General features: G+C 42.3%; 1 protein-coding gene across 1 annotated transcript in view; it reads left to right on the top strand.

Annotated features, from left to right (window-relative positions):
* HS6ST1 (heparan sulfate 6-O-sulfotransferase 1) overlaps nt 1–14,088 on the top strand; it is a 197,068-nt gene extending 182,980 nt beyond the window's left edge. The window contains exon 2 of the mRNA XM_010568216.1: nt 13,307–14,088. Coding sequence (XP_010566518.1) covers nt 13,307–14,015 — 709 coding nt within the window. The 3' untranslated portion in view covers nt 14,016–14,088. The remainder of the gene's footprint in view (nt 1–13,306) is intronic.
* The last annotated feature ends 4,582 nt before the right edge of the window (nt 14,089–18,670 follow it).

The following is an 18,670-nucleotide window of genomic DNA, read 5'->3' as shown; positions in this document are numbered from 1 at the left end:
CCTGAGAAGCAGAAGAACCCATGGTTTGTTAGGGCGTGATATCCCTTCTTCACAGTCCAGGGGTGCTGTCCATGTGAAATAGCCACTTGGTATTTCATTGGACCTTACATTCACTCAGATTTGCTAGCTCTTTCAGCCTCATAATGTATTGGTCTGAGGGATCACCCAACAGAGAAATCCTGTGGTTGTTGAAGTTTTGAAGACTCAAATGTCCCTTTGAAGACCTAAACCACGAGCCTGAGTTGTGATTCCTGTGAGTGCAGCTAAGAGGACACAAGAGGATTCCTGTAATTAGAAATAGCTTTGCTGTTCCTTGCACCTCTCTCGGCAGTGCCTGGGACAGGTCACTGTCAGAGACAGGATGCTGACTGGCCTAGACGGATCAGCTCTAACTCAGCTAATGAATTTTGCAGTCTTTGTTAGCTTCCTCAGTATGGTGATTCACTTAGGAGAGAAGTTGTTTCTGTGACCTAGACCATCACTTTGACAATTCCTGTTGGATATTTCTGTATGCCTGCTTTAAATGAACTGTGGCTACTGAGGTTGGCAGAGAGTACTAGTGCTGTTTGGTATAAAATACCTGCACCTTATACTGCATGTGTTACATATTTTCCTTTTCTCTAAGAAACAATATTAACAAAAGTGTTAATTGCAGGCCAGCTCATGCTGTGTTGTTTTCAGGCTCAAGCAAAAGAAGTTGAAACCAAGAATTAACCTACTGTTTTCAGATCACCGATTTGTGAAAAAATGAGTAATGATGCCCATGAAGTCTCCAGTTGTGCTGTCGGGAAGGGCTGGTATTGGTTACAGTACAGCATAATGAATAGCACCCTCTTCATCAGGCCGCAGCCCTTCCTGTCTGCCTCAGCCCGACTTCTGTGGTGTTTTTAAGAGCAATCTCTAAGCACTTCCTTAGGTCTGAATCTGGATGCTGTGCCACATGCAAAATGCACTGCAACATGAGTTTCTGTGCTGGCATGGCCTGTGTGAGATCAGTTGCTTTTTGCTGCATACCCTTTGATGGATTTGTTGCATACGGCTTTTAGTAATGTCTTGATTTCCCAGGAAATAATGTCTTTTAGACAGAAGCCAGGCATCTTGTTACTCCTGCCAACTGGCAAGAGGGGGTACATATATGCATATAGATATTTGGTGTTTAATAATTGAGGCTGGATATATCAAGGTTGGCAGCATGTCTTTCAGCTTTAAAGACAGGGCATTGTTACAGGAAAATGGGATGTTTTCCCATGCTGAAGACAGATTTTTCCTCCCCAGCTAATCCTGGTGTCTGCAGCTGCTGTCTAGATATTACCTCCTAAATGGCAGGGAATGAACTTCTGAACATCTGTAACAGCTACATTAAGTGGCATGGTTTATTGTAGAATTCTGGATGATGATGGCTGGATTACTAAATTGTAAATCAATCAAAGGCATTCTGATGATACTCTAAACCATGAGAGAGAGACTCATGCAGGAGACGACAGTGATTTATTGCACCAACTGGTAACACATCTATCCCCAGTCATTTTTATTTATCATTATTTTGAAAAGATTTCAAACCTTCATAGAAGCGAATAAAAAAAAGAAATCTGTAATGATGATAAAGTTTTGCTGTAATGAAAATTGACTGCACTGTGATTCCTGGTGATAGTGGAAAGTGGAGAATAAGGAACTTAAGATACACTAACTTTACAATAAATTAGTTGAACAATTGCCTTTGTTTAATTGTCTTTTACAAGCAAATGAAGGGAGCTTTTTCCTTTTTGTTCTTAAATCTATTCCTTTGAAAGTGTCTCACGCTATCTGTAGTTTTAAACCATTGGTACCCAGGATTTTGAATGCTTAGCAAGTCATCCATTTCCGAGGCATTAGCAACACAGACAGGATTTATTTCAGTCTCTGCAGTTGATTCTTTGATCCGGGGCTTGCTTAAGTGCATTCCAGTGCAATTAATTAGAAAACGAGTTATAGGGCAGTGGCAACTCCAAGTGATCTTAAACGTAAAAGTGGCTGATTAGTAGCTCAGCTTTCTTGAGGATTATCTATTTGTTGCTTGACAGCATCTGCTATTCCTGAGCAAGGGAGAATCAGTTAATTGAGAAGAGGGAGCTTTGGTACTCTTTGTAAGCCACTAATATGACTATTCGCAAGAAAAGAAGCAGTGTGGGAACCTCTCCCAGCACTAATTTTAAGAAGGAGCTGGGTAAATGGAATTAGGACCAGTCACCTATCTCATGCCATCAGGAGTATGGCAGTATGTAGTTCACATTGATTTGCTTTGCTGGGTAGTAGTTCCCTTTCGCTAGCAGCCTTATGTGGCTCACAGAACAGCAGAGGAGCTCTTTGGAAACCAGTCCTTGCAACAGCTTGCACTGTGGCTGCTTCCAGGAATGGCTTGTGTGGCTCTGTGGTTTTCTTCCTTGGGATGTCTTGTTTCTTGATGTACCCTGTCTGGTTGAAAGTTACAATGTTTACTTATATGTCCAGGACAGGTCAATTGAGTTTCAAAATTCTGTGCATCTCAATTCTGTTTCCTAAGTCTTCCCACTCCAATCAATAAAAGTAGCCATCCATCAATTTTTGATTGGAACAAGATTGATCCACAAGCAACTCACGGGTGTCTGTGTTGCAGTTGCAGCTGCCTGACACAAATACTGCATCCCTTTCGACTGTGGCAGGGAGTTGCCAGGGAATTCAGTTGTCCTGCATAAGCGATCAATACCTGCTCCTCTGACTACTCTTGCTCCCTTAATCTTCCTGTATGGTTTCTTTATAATTTAATCTTCAAGGAGACATACTTTCTGTCTATCACGCTGTTACACTTTTGAATGTTTCTTGAATCTCACGGCCAGTAGAGCTCCTGTGAGTCACAAGAGAAGCAGGTTTGCAGTTCAAAAGAAAATGCAAATTCCAGCCTATCTGCTTTGTTTGCAGCTGATTTGGATAAATATCTTTGCATATTGCATAGTTACTTCTGCTTTGTCTTTGGGCTATTTCAACTTGCTTCTGGTTTTCTTTTTTCTGTGTGGCAATATCCCAATCATTCTTTCTTCTGCATCCTGAAGTGTGCAGGAATCTGATGCAGAAATCCTGCTCTATTAGGTAAAATATGCACTTGTTTTATTCATTGTATCCATCTTGACACCTGGGGAGGCTGAATCCCTGGCATTCTCTCTCTTTCCAGGGCAAAGACAGTACGAAGGTGTGCAGATTTCCATGCAGAACTAGTGCATTTCGGTCCTGATGACAAGGGGGAGACTTAAAATTCAGCCTCCCTGATAACACGGCAGCCTGCACTGGCAGTTTATTAGGGGACAGCACTTACCCCCTGGAGGTAGAATGACACCCCATATGTTTTCCACTTAAACTGTCTAGTGATAGGATGAAAACTGCTATCCTATGCTACCTATCCAGTGCAAATTGGTCTAACGCAGAGATGAAAAGTTCAGTGTCTCATTGCAAATGTCTCATTACTCTTCAGGGGTTGATTTGTTTCTTGCTTGTTTCTAATGTGACTAACATACAGGGAGAAACTAAAAAAAAAGTAGTGGTGTCCTGGGTTCAGCTGGGATAGAGTTAATTTTTTACAGGAACCTGGGAGGTGGGGGGCATAGCCGGGGCAGCTGACCTGAACTGGCCAAGGAGCTATTCCATACCATGTGACATCATGCTCAGTATATAAATGGGGAGCGGGCCGGGGGGTGGGCTCTACTTTTCGGTGGGGGAAGTGGCGGAGCGTCGGGTCCCGGGTGGTGAGCAGTTGCACTGTGCATCACTCCTTTTGTATACTCTTTCATTAGTACCGTTGTTGTTGTTGCAATTTCTTTGTGTTGTTCCAGTAAACTGCCTTTATCTCAACCCTCAAGGTTCCAGTTTTGTTTTTTTTCTCTCCTCCGTCTTCCCCCCTATGGGAAGTAAATATGGCTGTAATGTGTTACTAAAATCTGTATTTTGTGTAATGCTAAAATCAATAAAAATTAAAGTCTCTGTGATAGAGCCAGTAAGTGAAGGGAGTGAAAATTTTTCTTGAGGAGAATGGCGGTATTTTTTCATGTGAAATTTCCTACCTTCATGACAGCAGGGGCAATAACAAAAGCAAAAGAATGCAAAGAATAGGCATGGATTGCAGTCCACATTTCTACTGTCTGTCCTCTGCCAGCACTGATGTAATCCTTCTGGCAGTGAAACTTTCCATTGCAGTCTGTCAGCATTCAGATGTGCTATTGATTAGTCAGTTTACTAAGGTCACTTAGGAATCACAACAAACCTCCTGAAACTTGGGAGAGGTAATAAATCAAAGGTATTTGATTTGTAACTTGCCGTCATTTTTGGTGCCTTGCTTCAGTAGAAGACAGCAGTCAACACTTCCTAAGCGCTTGATACGAGCACAGTTATGATGGCAAAAGAAAGCACTTGTTTATAAACGGTGCAAGTAACATAAGCTTTTAATGGGTCCTAGAGGAGTCCAAGGCTCCAGAGGGCTCTGGAATGCCTTCCTCTCCGCCCCCATCTGCTCCCCTTACCCTGACCCCCACTTTTTTTTCCCAAGCCTTTGGCCAATTTTCATCACATCTGTCATTTTGAAAAATTAACTGGCGGTTCACTCCTAAAGATCATAACATGTCATGTATCTTTTTTTAGATTAACTTGTTTGCAAGAGACAGTGCAACAGGAAATTCTTGTGCTTACACAGCAGCTGAATTTTCGTGAAAAGCAGAGATGTTGTTAAAACTCATAGTCTGTGTCTATTCTGCTAATTGGATATAAAACATGAGACATAAGGGTGATAGGACCATACTTGCTTCCCGGGTAAAAGACTATTAATAGTATATTACTAACAAATCTGAATGGGGGCTGAGTGTGTAACACCGTATTATGAACACAGCAATTACCAGTACTGCACAACACCAAGATCTAAGGTAAAAGCATACCCTCATTTCACTTACGGAGATAATGATCCTGAATGTGTCCATTTCTGATGGTTGCAGAGGAATTAATACCCAACCATACCTATCTTGATGCTGCATTTGATTCCAGGCATAAAATGCTCCCTCGTATTACCATATATACATATATATCTCATCAGTATGGAATAGTCTGTATCATACTGCCACTCCCAAGGTGGGTATCAAGGCTACATGTGTCCTCCCAGCTTGCTAACAAACCACCGTTTCACCCATCTGCCCTTGGGGCTGACTTCCATCCTTTGTACCTCCACTCCAGCTCTGCAGCCTTTGCCAATACAATTCAGAAGGAATATCTGTGTAAAAGGAATATATACATAATAGTATTCCAACTACTGCTTTGTAGACCTACCTTTCTTTGTAGGTCAACTTTAAATAGAGACATCTCACAAGGAGTTGTTGTTACTGCGCTGCAGACACCATTGTGTGCAGAGGCACGTGCAGACACACAGCATTGTCGCTCCTACAGATTCCAAAATCAAGGCTGGATTGCTGCAGAGTGTCCAGACCGAGCACACAGATTGATCTTTTCCTTGGTTTCATGTCTGTAGGTTTCTTCACCACCAGGCTGGAGAAGACCCTTGCAATTGTGTTTGACTCTATCCTGTGTTTTTAAAGCTGTGACTCAGAGCCCATGCACGTCTTGCAAACACCAAAAGGGAAGCTTTTGTTTAAAGTTGTTCTGAGTGGATGGAGGGGTGATTGTTCCTCTTGTGAAGTGCCTGAGCTGCTGCTTGCTCTTTTTGTCTTGTGTTTGGTACACACAGGTACAAACACCCACGAGCTTCATGCTCCCTGGCTGGCATTGAAGCGTGACCGTTCATGGTATGATGAAAGGCTGCATCACCGCGATTGTGAAGCATTCAAAATCCTCCACATTTTACAAAATACACAGGGGGAAGAAGAGAGGTGTGGCTTTTCATGCATGCCTACTCACAGTTAGATTATTTTTTTAACTCTAGGTTAAATAGTACTGGTATTTTTAAGTGTATATTTAATGAATATAACACATTTTAATTCCTGCTAAAAGATAGAAATATGTAATAGATTCTGACTCTACAGCTACTCAAATCCAAAAGACCAGACCTAAATAATCTTGGATTCATTTAGACTCTGAAGTCTCATGCAGATCTACTTACACCCTCAGCCAGTATTGTTGTAGCTGCTGGAATTAGTTTACTCTTTTTTTCCATTTGTAATCTCTTCTGTCCCAAGAGGTTTTTAGGATAGGATAGGACAGAGTAGAGTAGAGTAGAATAGAATAGTTAAGTTGGAAGGCACCTACAATGAGCATCTAGTCCAACTGCAATTCTTCTGGGCAGTAACTGTGAACTGGAAGGGCAGCAGGTAAGGCTGCAGCCTCAAAGGCCATATAAATGTTGCCAGCTATAGAAGTGCTCTTTTTTTCAGGAGCTGCTGGTGCTCACACCCCATCCTGTGTTTCAGAGGGAGTTAGACATGTCATGTCAGCGAGGATCCAAAGCTCTGAGCACCCAGCAGGCGCTCATATGCAGGGTTCCTAGGCCAGGGCCTTCCGCAGACTCCAGAATCTGCTTTGAAACGCCTTTCTTGGGAATGGAGGAATACATGTTTATGTTAAACTGCATTTAAGCTATCCTGGAAGAATGGCCCTTCTTACTCCCCCATTGCCCTAACAGGAGCTGGAGGCGCAGATCAATTATTAGTGGTTTCGTAGAGCTGGTGTGACACGCGAGACTCCACTTTGCATATGCCTGAGATAGGATAAGCAGGCAAGTGGTTTCTGGAGCATCCACACACAGACATGCATTCATATAGCAGCTTTTTGTTTAAACACTCAAAAATACAGCCAAATTGTGAAACGGTGTAACCTCCCCATAACTCTGCTTCCTTTTCAAACAGGGGTAGCTGGACTGAAACACCCAATTTTACCTGCTGAAACCCACCCTTGCGTATTTAGAAACCTGTCCTTTGGATTGCATCCAGCTGAGAGAGTCTGTGAGACTTTTTCCATTTGGAAGAAAAGCATGTCAATTTGTCTGTAGTACAAGAGTATTCTCTTCTGCCTCCAACTCCTGAAGTAGCCTGAGGGTTGTTAATAGCGGTTAGCTCCCAGTGGGCTGTCAGCAGCATGGCCCAGGCATCGCTGCATTGGGAATTGGCCCATGGTGAAATCAGACCCTAGGATGAGTCCCTGAGTCAAGATCTGGAGGGTGAGCAGAGCCTGTGTAATGGTTGGTTAGTTACATTTGAGAACATCTTATCTTTTAATACAGCAGAGTCCCAAGAGCAGAGATCATCAGGCAAAACAAACACAACTGTGCAAAACAAACCCAGTTACCAAAGCAAGCACTGTGTTGCTGTAAAGACACCCCCCCTTGTTTACTGAAAAAGAAAAACATTGATGTAGGTGTTTACACAGTCTGAGTACTGGAGGATTGGCTTTGCTATTAAGTTTCTTGGCTTTTGGTGTTTTGTGTAGCAACGTTTATTTAAACATAGGGGGCAGAAGAGTCTGGTTGGTTTGTTCATTTTGGGGTTTTCTTTCTTTTTCTACGACTTTTAAAGGGTTGAGGAGTTTATTGTGTGTGAAATGCAGGAAGAGTCTAAATGAACACCAGATGAGAGGAAACAGACTGAGGAAAATTAGGGCTATTTGCTACCAAAGGAAGTAATCATTGTACATATATTAAATTGCAATCTCTAGCTGAGAGTGTGTTTTGTTATGCAAGAAACCTGACTGTAGCGTAAAAAGGGAAATATGTGGAGTCTTCCCAAGTTTGGGCTTTAAAAGTGGTAAGCAGGGTTTGATGTACTGGTGGTAAATAAAGTAGGAGGCAACTTTTACTGCAGCAAGCGGTGGGGTTGGCTGGAGAGTGTTCTGCACCCCAGAGTGTCCCACCATAGCAGAAGGTCATTTTGTGGCTCTGCGCAGAAGGGTAAAACAGGTTTTCATATGTCTGTTATTTGTAGGTAACATTTAGTATGACTTTAAAATGAGAATATAAATTCTTTATAAACTTTCATCTGCCACATTCTTAGCTCATCCGTTGTTAGAGACACCTGACTCACTTTTACTTACCTGTAAGTCATTGCTGGAACTGCTCCTTTATCTCCATTTTCAGTGGAGATAACTGTTACCTAATAATCCCCTTAATTGTCTCTGTAAGGTGAGGGTTTAAGTCATCGCAGTAAGGGGTGCTGACTGCTCTAGTTCTTCTTTCCTTGGTCACTGCAGACTAACAGCAGGGTAGGTGCACATTTTCATTTTGCTGGTGGGAGGCAAAATCACTGGTTGTTTTAGGGATAAAGTATTTACAGTGAGAGCCAGTATGAATTTAATAAGGACCCCCACAAATTATTTGAGGAGTGCATAATATGTGGATTTTGCTTACTAAGATGCTTTAAATCAGCCACAAATTTGACATTACTACTTCTTATAAACAAAACAGTGTTTCTCATTCCTGCAAGCTGGCAGACACCCTGTTCAGTTCACTTAATTCAGCAGGGACACAGAAAGATTTTTTTATTATTTTTTTCTTTAGCAGTAGAAAAATTGTAGCTTGGGGGCATGTTGCTTTGACAGATTGGGGTTATATGGTTGAAGCTGACCTATGCAGCTTCCTTCCCCTTCCCCCTCCTGTCAGGCAGGATGAAGCATGTATGATTGGAAGTGGCTATCCTTATTTTGCTCTTTATCTGATGGAAGGCCACCACAGTAGTCAAGAAGGACTCATTATAGCTTTTGGTTTTCCTGTGAGGGATGCTTGAAAGCTCAGTGAAGAACCTGTAGAAATAAAAAATAAGATATTTCAGCTGTGTGGGAGGGAAGCATTTAATCACAGTGAAGAATAGGGGATTGCACAGTCAAATAAGCAGTTCTTAGCAGATTTTAGAGACCAGCAGTGGGAAGTAAGAAGGGTGTATGGAATAGGAGTGTAGGAAAGCATAAATGGAAATGAACTGAAGAGAGATAATAGCATCATATTTAGAATCTGTCACTTTATCAGAATTATGTTGACTGGTTATTAGCAAAAGAGAAGGAATTGGTTTTTTAGAGGAAGAAGGGTTTCATTTCCCCTTCATTAGCTGAGGAACCTGCTGACAGGAATTAAGGCAGAATATTACTAAATGGGGGTTTCAGCCACTCCCTCCTGTCTGCAAGAAAGGGTTATTTTTAACCCAGATCTGCTCAGTGACTGCATTTGCAGCATGGGCCTGCAAAAAAAAAAAAAAAAAACCCTCTGCTGGCAAAAACTAAGGCTGCTTTGTGCTGCTATGTGAGAATGGGAAGGAGAGGTCTGGGGTGGGAATCCTGTGGGGCAACAGTGCCCCTGATGCCTGTGTCATGAAAAAATGTGCCTCAAGTTAACTGTTGTCCTCTGACCTCAATCCATGCTGAAACAGAGGCTTTGCATAATCATTGAAGGAGACGGTTCCTGCTGCAAAAGATGTTATGTTTTGAATTGCCAAAATGGACAAAGGAGATATTGTCAGCCCTTCACACATAGGAAACAGAGGCAGAGAGAGAGATTTGTTTGGGGCATATAGGCTAATTTTGACAGAAGGGGTACTTATACTCAAGTTGCCTGAATTCATTTGTGTACTACAGCTGCAAGATTGCCCTTCCTTTCTAATATTGGATTTTTTTCTCCCTGAAACTTCAGTTCTAGTACAGGTTGTTTATCAAAAACTTGATTTCATTTTGCGCTGTTTAATAAATATGCTAGCAATTCTTTCCTCAGACAAAACTGTGCAGCTTCCATGCCGATCCAAGTTGCAATGCTGAAGTTGCAAATGCCCCAGGGACCTTCGGGTGGATTTTCACGTTGGGACCACCAGGGACAATAATGCGAGGAAAGGTAGAGCTGTGACATTGGCTTCTGCTTTTCTTTGTCCTCCTGGGGATCACAACCCTATGGATATGTAGAAAGGGAGCCTGCAAAAGTAGTAATGCTGTTCTGCCCAGCTTGACATAGGAAGAAAAAGAAAATAAATACCATACTAACTAAAATGTCCATTTTTCTTGCTCAGGCTTGTTAACTCCAGGAAGGCCAGTGAGTCTTGGCATTGCATGACCAAACTGGGGCTGATTGGGTTTTTTATGAGGCAGTATTGAGTGGAACCATCTGGGCTAGGAGAAGACCATACTTCTGAAATGAGCCTTTAGGAATACTTAAGTTAAGTAGCTGTCAGGGGCACCATGCTGAAAGGAAGGGCACTCACAGCTGCATGTATTTTATAGGTTTATTTTATCTCTGATGACAAAAGAGAACTTACTAGTCATGTGGTTCCTCATAAATTTCAAGCCACTGCTGACAAGTGGCACTGCCTGTGTTCTAAGCCATGGTGGCGCAAAGTTCCCCTGACTTTCTGGCTCCTGATGTTAATAACAATGCTGCTAATGGATGATGCTGTAGAGAGATAACCTAACTTTTCGCTGAACTTAAAGGCAATATCCAACTTACAGTTAGAGAATGGAAACTTCAGTATCTTAAGTACCTTGGGTGAATACTTCCGTGGTCATTCATCTAAGATCAAAGTGGCTCATCTCTGGTTCCTGAGGCCCCAGTCTTCCTAAAGGTGTGCTGTTCACTTTCCTGAGAGCTGAGGGAATCTGCACCTCTAAAACTAATATCCTTCCAGAAAGCTAAATACAGTTTTGGGAGCATAACTTTCAGTATGTCAATGGTGCATCTCAATTTAGGCAGTTTAAACTATTCTTTTGCATTGCAGTCTCTCTTTGGTTTGGGTTGTGGTTTTTTTTTCATTTATGCCCCATTGGAGCAGCTTCCCAAAGTACCTCCAGAGGCCTGGTTCTACTGCCTGTATTCCAGTTTCCAAAGATACATCTTACTTGCGTGTCAGGAGGCAAACTCCCCTTCTTCGAGCACTTTTCTATGTGACAGACCTGGAAAGGGACACATCAAATTCAGTATAATTTCAGAAGATGTAGCCTATTTTCCTATGCTTTCTATTCACTGAGATGAATCTTAGAGAGAGATTGCTCATGGTAAAATATTTATCAGTGTATCGCCTCAACTAAGATAATAGCTCTTGTAGTGCAGGTGTGAAGAAAGAAATACTTGCTCCTTAACCTTTTTTCAATCCATATCCTGTTCAAGCTGTCTCTATTCCAATGGACCCTAGAAGCTTTGCATGATATTTATTAATCTGATTTACTAATAGACTCCTAGAGTTGAGAGAGAGAGAGAGAAGACAAACTGGACTCAAACTTACAAGAACCAGATTCGTGGCAGCTCTGCCACAGACACCCATTTGACTTCATGCACATCATTTAATATTTGTGGTTCCCCTGTCTACAAAATGCAGATACTAATTCTTTTTTTTTTCCCTACCCATACCTGTGTATACTGCAGGTTTGGGCAGGAATCAGCTCCCCCTCATACATCACAAACGAGTCCCTGGTCTTAGGTGAAACTCCTGGTTGCTTCTGTAAGCCACATAATAATAATTGGCTTCAACCTGTTTCAGGAAAAAAATGCAACCTTTGGATTACATTGGTGCAAATAAAAAGTCCACTGCAGTTCACAAGTCAAAAAATGCTGGTAGTGTTTAGCATCAGTATCTCTTGCTTGAACATGCGGCATTCATCATTGCTTTCCTTTTCCTTCCTCTGTCATATTTTATCCCCATCTGTCAGATGTTTCTTAGCACTGTCTATATAAATCATAGCTGCATCTCAGTCTGGGTAGTTGAATCATTACAGGCTACAATCAAAATGAAGGAAAAAGAGGTAAATTTAAAGGAAGTGTTTCTCTTACGCACTCTGCTCCCCTTCTTTTGTACACAGACAGTACTAGACAATATTACTAGACAGCATGATACCCTTGCTATGAAGAGAGATGGAAAAGTTTCCAAAAATAGCAGATGTTTTTACCAGCCCTAGTTCCTAATTCTGAAGGCAGAAAGCAGGAGAGGAGTTGGAGCCAGAGTGGACACCCATTGCCATTGTTGGAAAGACCAAAATTTACTGCTTTGGAACAAGCCTTCAGCAAGTTAGTAATAAATTGGGAAAGCCAACATTCCTTAAAATCAGACTTCCTGGGCAGTGTCTTTGATGTATTTTCTTAAAATTAAATTACTCTTATTGCAGTAGTTTAGGTTACTGCTAGGAATAATAATATTGAAGGTGCTAGGAAAATATGGATGTGTTATTAGCCAAAACAGATTTTTTTTTACTCCCCCCCCCAAAAAAAACTGCAGTGCCCTCGCAATGGCCGTCACATTCAGCTCTCCCAAGCCGTGCCAGCAGAGCAGTGAGCCATAGCAGCATTGCAAAGATGCATTTCTGATGGGGAAATGAATCCACCGCCACCCCTATATGGAACATTTCCAGTAGTATGTGTGCATTACCCTGCCAAAGCCAGGTGCTCCCGTTTGTGCACAGTGTCACACAGCCCCATGTGCTGGGAGCACATGTGGATTTAATTCCCTGCCAGCTTTAGCAACTAGAGAAGGTATTTCTTTGTTCTAGAAACATTCGGAGACACTATAGTCCCAAGCTACTGGAAGTGAGGGGAAAAAAGGCCCATTTCCCTCTGTCTGGAGAGGGCTGTTGCAGACTGCCATCACTATCAATCCCAGAACTTTATCCAGGCTCAAGGTGGGCTGAAGCTAGAGGGTCTCTTTGTGCAAGACAGCTGTGATGTTTTCAGTTTAAGGGACAGCCTGTATTGTTGGGGACTTAATTATACTTGGAACAGCAACTACTATTGCTGGTTGTCAACTCATATCTCCTCTTTCTACAAAGCATATTGCATTCCTGATTTCCCATTATTTTTCACTTATGTTCCTGTGATGTTATCCTGCTACTCACTGCAGACTCCCAAATTTCAGCTCAGCAGCCAGATCAATCAAGTAGCAGGTGTCCTGGTCAGCATCTGCATGAAGTGAAAATGATAGGCCTAGCTCATAAACAGACCAGTTGCTGGGCTGTCCTGCAGAGCAAGTCCTGGCTGATTCAGAGGGTGCATGGTTGTGTGAAAGGCCAGGCAGTCCCTGAAGTCACAGTTGCTCTCTGAAGTTGGTAGATGGGTTGAATCCTGATGATTTGTTCTCGATATTGCAGTCTGTTGCTGGAAGTGGATGTCCCGGTGAAAGCATTACTACTTAGCAAGACCAAAATGGTGGGCAATGAGAAAGAGAAACATGGGTCTAATGCTGCACAAACTACTTCACATGAGATATTGCAAGAAGAAAATAATCCAAGAGTACAGTGGAATGGATGCTGTGATGTTGATTTACTCTTGTCTTTTTGGTATCTGCACTAGATCTCAGCTTGCCAAGCATCTTTCTTGTTACTAGCAGAGTATTTATTTTACTTTCTCTTCTTCTTGTAGAAAATTTTACTACATCACACTGCTGAGAGACCCCGTATCTCGTTACCTCAGCGAATGGCGTCATGTCCAACGAGGAGCTACTTGGAAGACCTCCTTGCACATGTGTGATGGCAGGACACCAACTCCTGAAGAGCTGCCATCGTGCTATGAAGGCACGGACTGGTCAGGCTGCACGCTGCAGGAGTTCATGGATTGCCCATATAATTTGGCCAACAACCGCCAAGTGAGGATGTTGGCTGACTTAAGCTTGGTGGGCTGCTACAACATGTCTTTCATCCCAGAGAACAAGCGAGCACAGATCCTGCTGGAGAGCGCAAAAAAGAACCTCAAAGACATGGCCTTCTTTGGCCTGACAGAGTTCCAGAGAAAGACTCAGTACCTGTTTGAGAGAACTTTTAATCTGAAATTCATCCGGCCCTTTATGCAGTACAACAGTACCAGGGCGGGAGGAGTGGAGGTGGATAATGACACCATTCGGAGGATTGAGGAGCTCAATGACTTGGACATGCAGCTCTATGACTATGCAAAGGACCTCTTCCAACAGCGCTATCAGTACAAACGGCAGCTGGAGAGGATGGAGCAGAGGATAAAGAATCGGGAAGAGAGGCTTCTTCACCGATCCAATGAAGCACTTCCCAAGGAAGAGACTGAAGAGCAAGGACGCTTGCCCACTGAGGACTACATGAGCCATATTATAGAGAAGTGGTAGCCTAGGCAGACTTTTATATTAATGATATTCTAGGGTTTCCATATAAAAGATCATGGAAGTAAAATTACAAAAACAACAAAAAATATTTTATTTAAAAGCAAGTCTGTAAAACAGAAGATAGATTGCTTCCTTAAGCATAGGGTCTTTTTACTGTTTCTTACAAGACCAATGATATTCTTAAAAAAAAAGAAATACATAAAAATAAAAAAAAGGTCAACATTATAATGCAGAGGTAAAAAATGCACAAATGCAGTTGCCCACTCATAAGGCCAAATACAAAAGAATGTTTATTATCCTCACAATTCAAACACAAATGGCAGAAGTAGGATTTTTTAAATCTGTTTATCCCCTGAGCATAATGATATAAAGATACATAATTAAAAAACAAGGAAACTGAGGTTTTCTTTTGTGGGTGTTTTTGGAGGTGGAATGGGAATTGCAATGCTTGTAAGTAAATGATAATGGTGACTAAGTTGAGGATGTGCTATCCTGTCAAGCTGTGATCTGAGCACAAGGGTGGTCACTTCATTTCAGCTGGCAGCCACTGCCAGAAAGTAGAGCACCATAAAAATAAGGAAAACATCAGAGGATGAGAAGTATTAAAGCAAATTGGCTATGGCCTAGGATACGTACTTAGCACAGTGGTTTTGATGCATTGCACTGGTATCACGTATACATATGCAACTTCATCACAAAAATAATAGGGGATTCATGCACAGAGCTTCCAGATTTGTTTCACAGGCAGGTCCCAAAACAAGTTAAAAGCCAGCCAAATTCCACATAGGCTCAAACGTGCACTCACATGCCATCCTGTCACCCTACGCAACTGCCGCTCATGCCTTCATCAGTATTATGTGTTAACAGCACATGAAAACTCTATCATACATACTAAAAAAAAGGAAGACTTTAAATAGCAAGAATCCCTCATAAATCTGCATGACAGGTTCCAGGAAGACCCTGCAAATAATCAGTCATTAATGGGGACATGATGAGGAGGTGATTTTGTTTTGTTTGTTGCTGTGTGAAATACTGAACTAGAACAAGCATACAGACATACCCGTATCTGCATTTTTTCAGTTATTTTTACTTGCTTTTATCAAGACATAATGGGCATCAGAACTGATTTAAGTGAGAACAGGATGGGGCCCTCTTCCAGAGCTGTGAAAATTTCTGACTCTGGGTCTGAATTAATTATGAGACAGTGCACATTGTCTTTTGGCAGAGTGCCTGTTCTGCAGCTCGTACTTTAAATGAACAAGCTGTGTTCATAAAACTGGAAAGGGGAATCACGGATAATGTTTTTTTAATCTCAGACCACTTTCAAAGCAGAACTCTTTCAATGCTGTTTTTTAGGCACTCATGTAGGTTTAATCCTCCAGTGTGGTGACAGTCTAACCAGGTTCTGCTTACTGACTTTTGAGTCATAGAACAACAATGACTTCTCTAATTCCTCTTCCCACTCACCAAATTAAAGTATGGCTTATTTTCTTGCTGTTGCAAACACTTCTTTGTTTGCCTGGAAGCATGGAAATGAAGCAGTTTTTGCCTGTTTCATGTCTCACCCCGTTATTACTCAGCCTGTAAGACCTGAACCAGCTATTGTTTAGGCTAAACTATGAACCAAATGGAATATGATCTGATTTTCAAAGGCCATGTTAACTGGAGATCAAATATGGCATTGAAATCACTAGAGAGGCAGAGAGCTGATACATTCAGCTTTAGCATGTCATTTTTACAGTGTCCGTTTCCCATCCTACAAATCCACTGAAGTGCTGCTTGTTTTGTATTTTAATTCACTCTCTCTGCCTCTGTACACAGTTTCCAACAGTTTCAAATTCAGACTGAGTTTTGCAAAGGACGTGGCTGCCTTAAGCAGAGGAGCTGTCTTGTTTCCTCTGTGTACACCCTGGGGGATACACCTTGCTTTTGGAGATGTTCTTCTCCAGAAGAATGAAGATGACTAAAAACTTAAGAACAGAAAATACAAACAGCACTTTGGGCTCAAATACAACCCTGTTACAGTCCTGATCCAAAGTCCACTGAAGTCAAAGGATGTCTTTTGTATTGATTTCAGATTAATTTTGATCGGGTCTGCATCCTGGTGCTGCAAAGTGCCTAAGCACATGCTCCTCCAGCTACAAGCACAGTGGGACGTTGTTACCCATGCATTTGGCTGGTACCGATATTTGCTAGTGGTGTCGCTGTCTTTAAGGTTCTGCCACAAATGGCTCCTGTTCCCAGAGATGTGTAGCTTGGCCATAAGCATTTCCTCCTAGCTGAAAAGTGGGAAGCAAAATGAAGCCATTTTCGATTGTTGGCTTGGGGGCAGAAGGTATTACAAATCCATTTGCTCATCTCTGCATTCCAAGACCGGGAGGAGCTACGTCTGCTAGTTCCCAGCACTTTTATGTGTTGCTGTAACTAAAGAAAACATTTATATTTAAAAAATGCAATTTTACAGGCTGTTTACCCACAAAAACAATACATAAGATATAAAAAGCAACTGGTTTACATGCACAGTTTCCAGCTTTCCCCAAAGGCTTTTCACTGTGCATCCTGTGTTATGGATCCATAATGCACAAATGGTTACTGCAGCTAATCCGTATCTGAGGTGTACCTCGGCGCAGCTCTGGCAGGGCTGTGCAGTGAATGCCCAGGCAGGCCTGCGAATGCCAGCACTGACTTCTGAAAGGCATTCTGTACTGAAGGCCAAATTGTGCTCTCATCTACCAAAGGGTGACAGTAAATGGGACTGTGTATGATTAGGACCGGCATAATTTGGCCTAGTTTGCCTGAGTTGTTTCTGTTATGGGCTCTAAGTAACCAGCTGGATTTTAATGGATTTGTCTGCAGGTTCTCTAAATCAGAGGCAGCCTCTGACCCTAGAAGCATGTCAGTAGAAGACCTTGTTCCAACATTTTCTTTGTAAGATATTACAGTAACAAGCAAAGGAAATGAAACTATCTTGAAAACTGTCTTGTTAACAGTTTCACTTCAACCCACAAAAGGAAGGCTGACCTCAGCTTAACACTGAGGCAGAAATTTCTAGATTCAAATCCTGCACCCAGCAAATGCCTCAGTTACTCCACCTGTACATTGGGAATAACAAATTTACACAATCTAAAGAGGCACTCCAAGGTACAACAAGTATAGGGCACTTTGAAACAGATTCTAAGTATTGGAAATTAAGAGAGTGACCCAAAAGCCATCCCTCGCCCTGGCTGCTGTGCTGGTCTGTTGATGGCTGTAGGCCATGCGTGCTGTGTGCCAGAGCATGGGCTGCAGGACATACCTGGCACTATTTTCTTCCTTTAGTGGGTTTAAGGGAACATTTTTAACATAATGTGAGTGTAGTTTTTCGTGATTTATATGTACTACATACAGTTTGAAGTGGTACAGTTTCTTTCATTTTTAGGACTGATTATCTGATGCTACAAAAACATGAAAAATGTGTGTGTAGTTTTAAAATTAATGGAGAACAACAGCTTTAAGGCGCTCCGGCAGAAGTAGTGGCCAGATAGTACATTGTTCAGTATCTGCCCCTTTCTTCCAAAATGTTTTTCCTGTGACTTCCAGATGCACTGAGACCTTCTTCACTACATGAAGTGTTTCTTCAGGGGGCCTGTCAATGCATCATGATGCAGGTCAGGATAGGTGAATGCTGGGTACAGTGAGGGCAGGTGCAAGATTGCGACCTGTCTCTTACTGGAGTTGGTGAGGCAGCTCCCCTTGAATTCAGATTTTATGTAGTTGGATGCTTGACCATCCCACAATGTTTCTGCCATGGTTCCAGGGATACCCCATGAAAAGCCTTTACAAAAGCTGAGGGTGTGTAAGGTATTCTAAGAGTTTATACAGTATTAGTGTGAGTGAGCATTTTGGACAGGCAGTTACCTGGTACCAGGCCAAAGATGATGGCTCTTAGCCTCTGCCGTCTTACACTGTGCTGACTCTTGCACATCCACAAATGAGGGTGATGCTGAGTGGGGATTTCCTAGCAGACTCCATTCCTGCTTTGGGAGGGTGGAAAGGCCAAGACATCCTGCAGTGCTAAGAAGGACATCTTTTTTTGCTTTTAGTCACCTGAACAGTGTGAACTTCACTGCTTGGTGGGTGTTGTTGCCGAAGAAAACTTTTTATTGCTCATTTGTCTCATTCCAGCTAGCTCTGTTGAAGGAGTTTGCCTCCACCAAAGTTTACCAGACAGTCAGATGCCACCTTGTACCCTACCCAGGTCAAAAAATGCAGAACTGACTGGTAAGGTTGCAGACTCAGGCTGTCATGGGGTTCACAGCCATCAACAAAAAAAACTCAACAAAGGATCAGTGTGAATTTCTGGCTTGCCTGAATTTCTCCCTTTGTGCCCAACATTTTGGAATAAATGGGGAGCAATTCAGGTTGATGTTTTTGCACCCCATAGTCCCTTACTTGCTTACAAAACTGGGATGGCAATGGAAGCAGCATAAGGAAGATCCCAACAAGCTTTTGATTCCTCTCTCCCAGGGCTGTCCTGTAGGAGCAGAAAGGGCAGCACAGTTGCTGAGAGTATGAGCGAGACAGAAGGACCACCACAGTGGCAGGACGGACGTGTCAGTTAGGAAGTTTTCACTCTGAGCCCATCAAATCACTTCACAGAAAACATAAAACAGCTACAG

This window comes from Haliaeetus leucocephalus, unplaced genomic scaffold (genome assembly GCF_000737465.1).
Source record: "Haliaeetus leucocephalus isolate CR32 unplaced genomic scaffold, Haliaeetus_leucocephalus-4.0 Scaffold240, whole genome shotgun sequence".
In the NCBI taxonomy this organism is placed as follows: domain Eukaryota; kingdom Metazoa; phylum Chordata; class Aves; order Accipitriformes; family Accipitridae; genus Haliaeetus; species Haliaeetus leucocephalus.
Note: the sequence above shows the minus strand (reverse complement) of the source record. Positions and strands in the feature narration are given on the sequence as shown.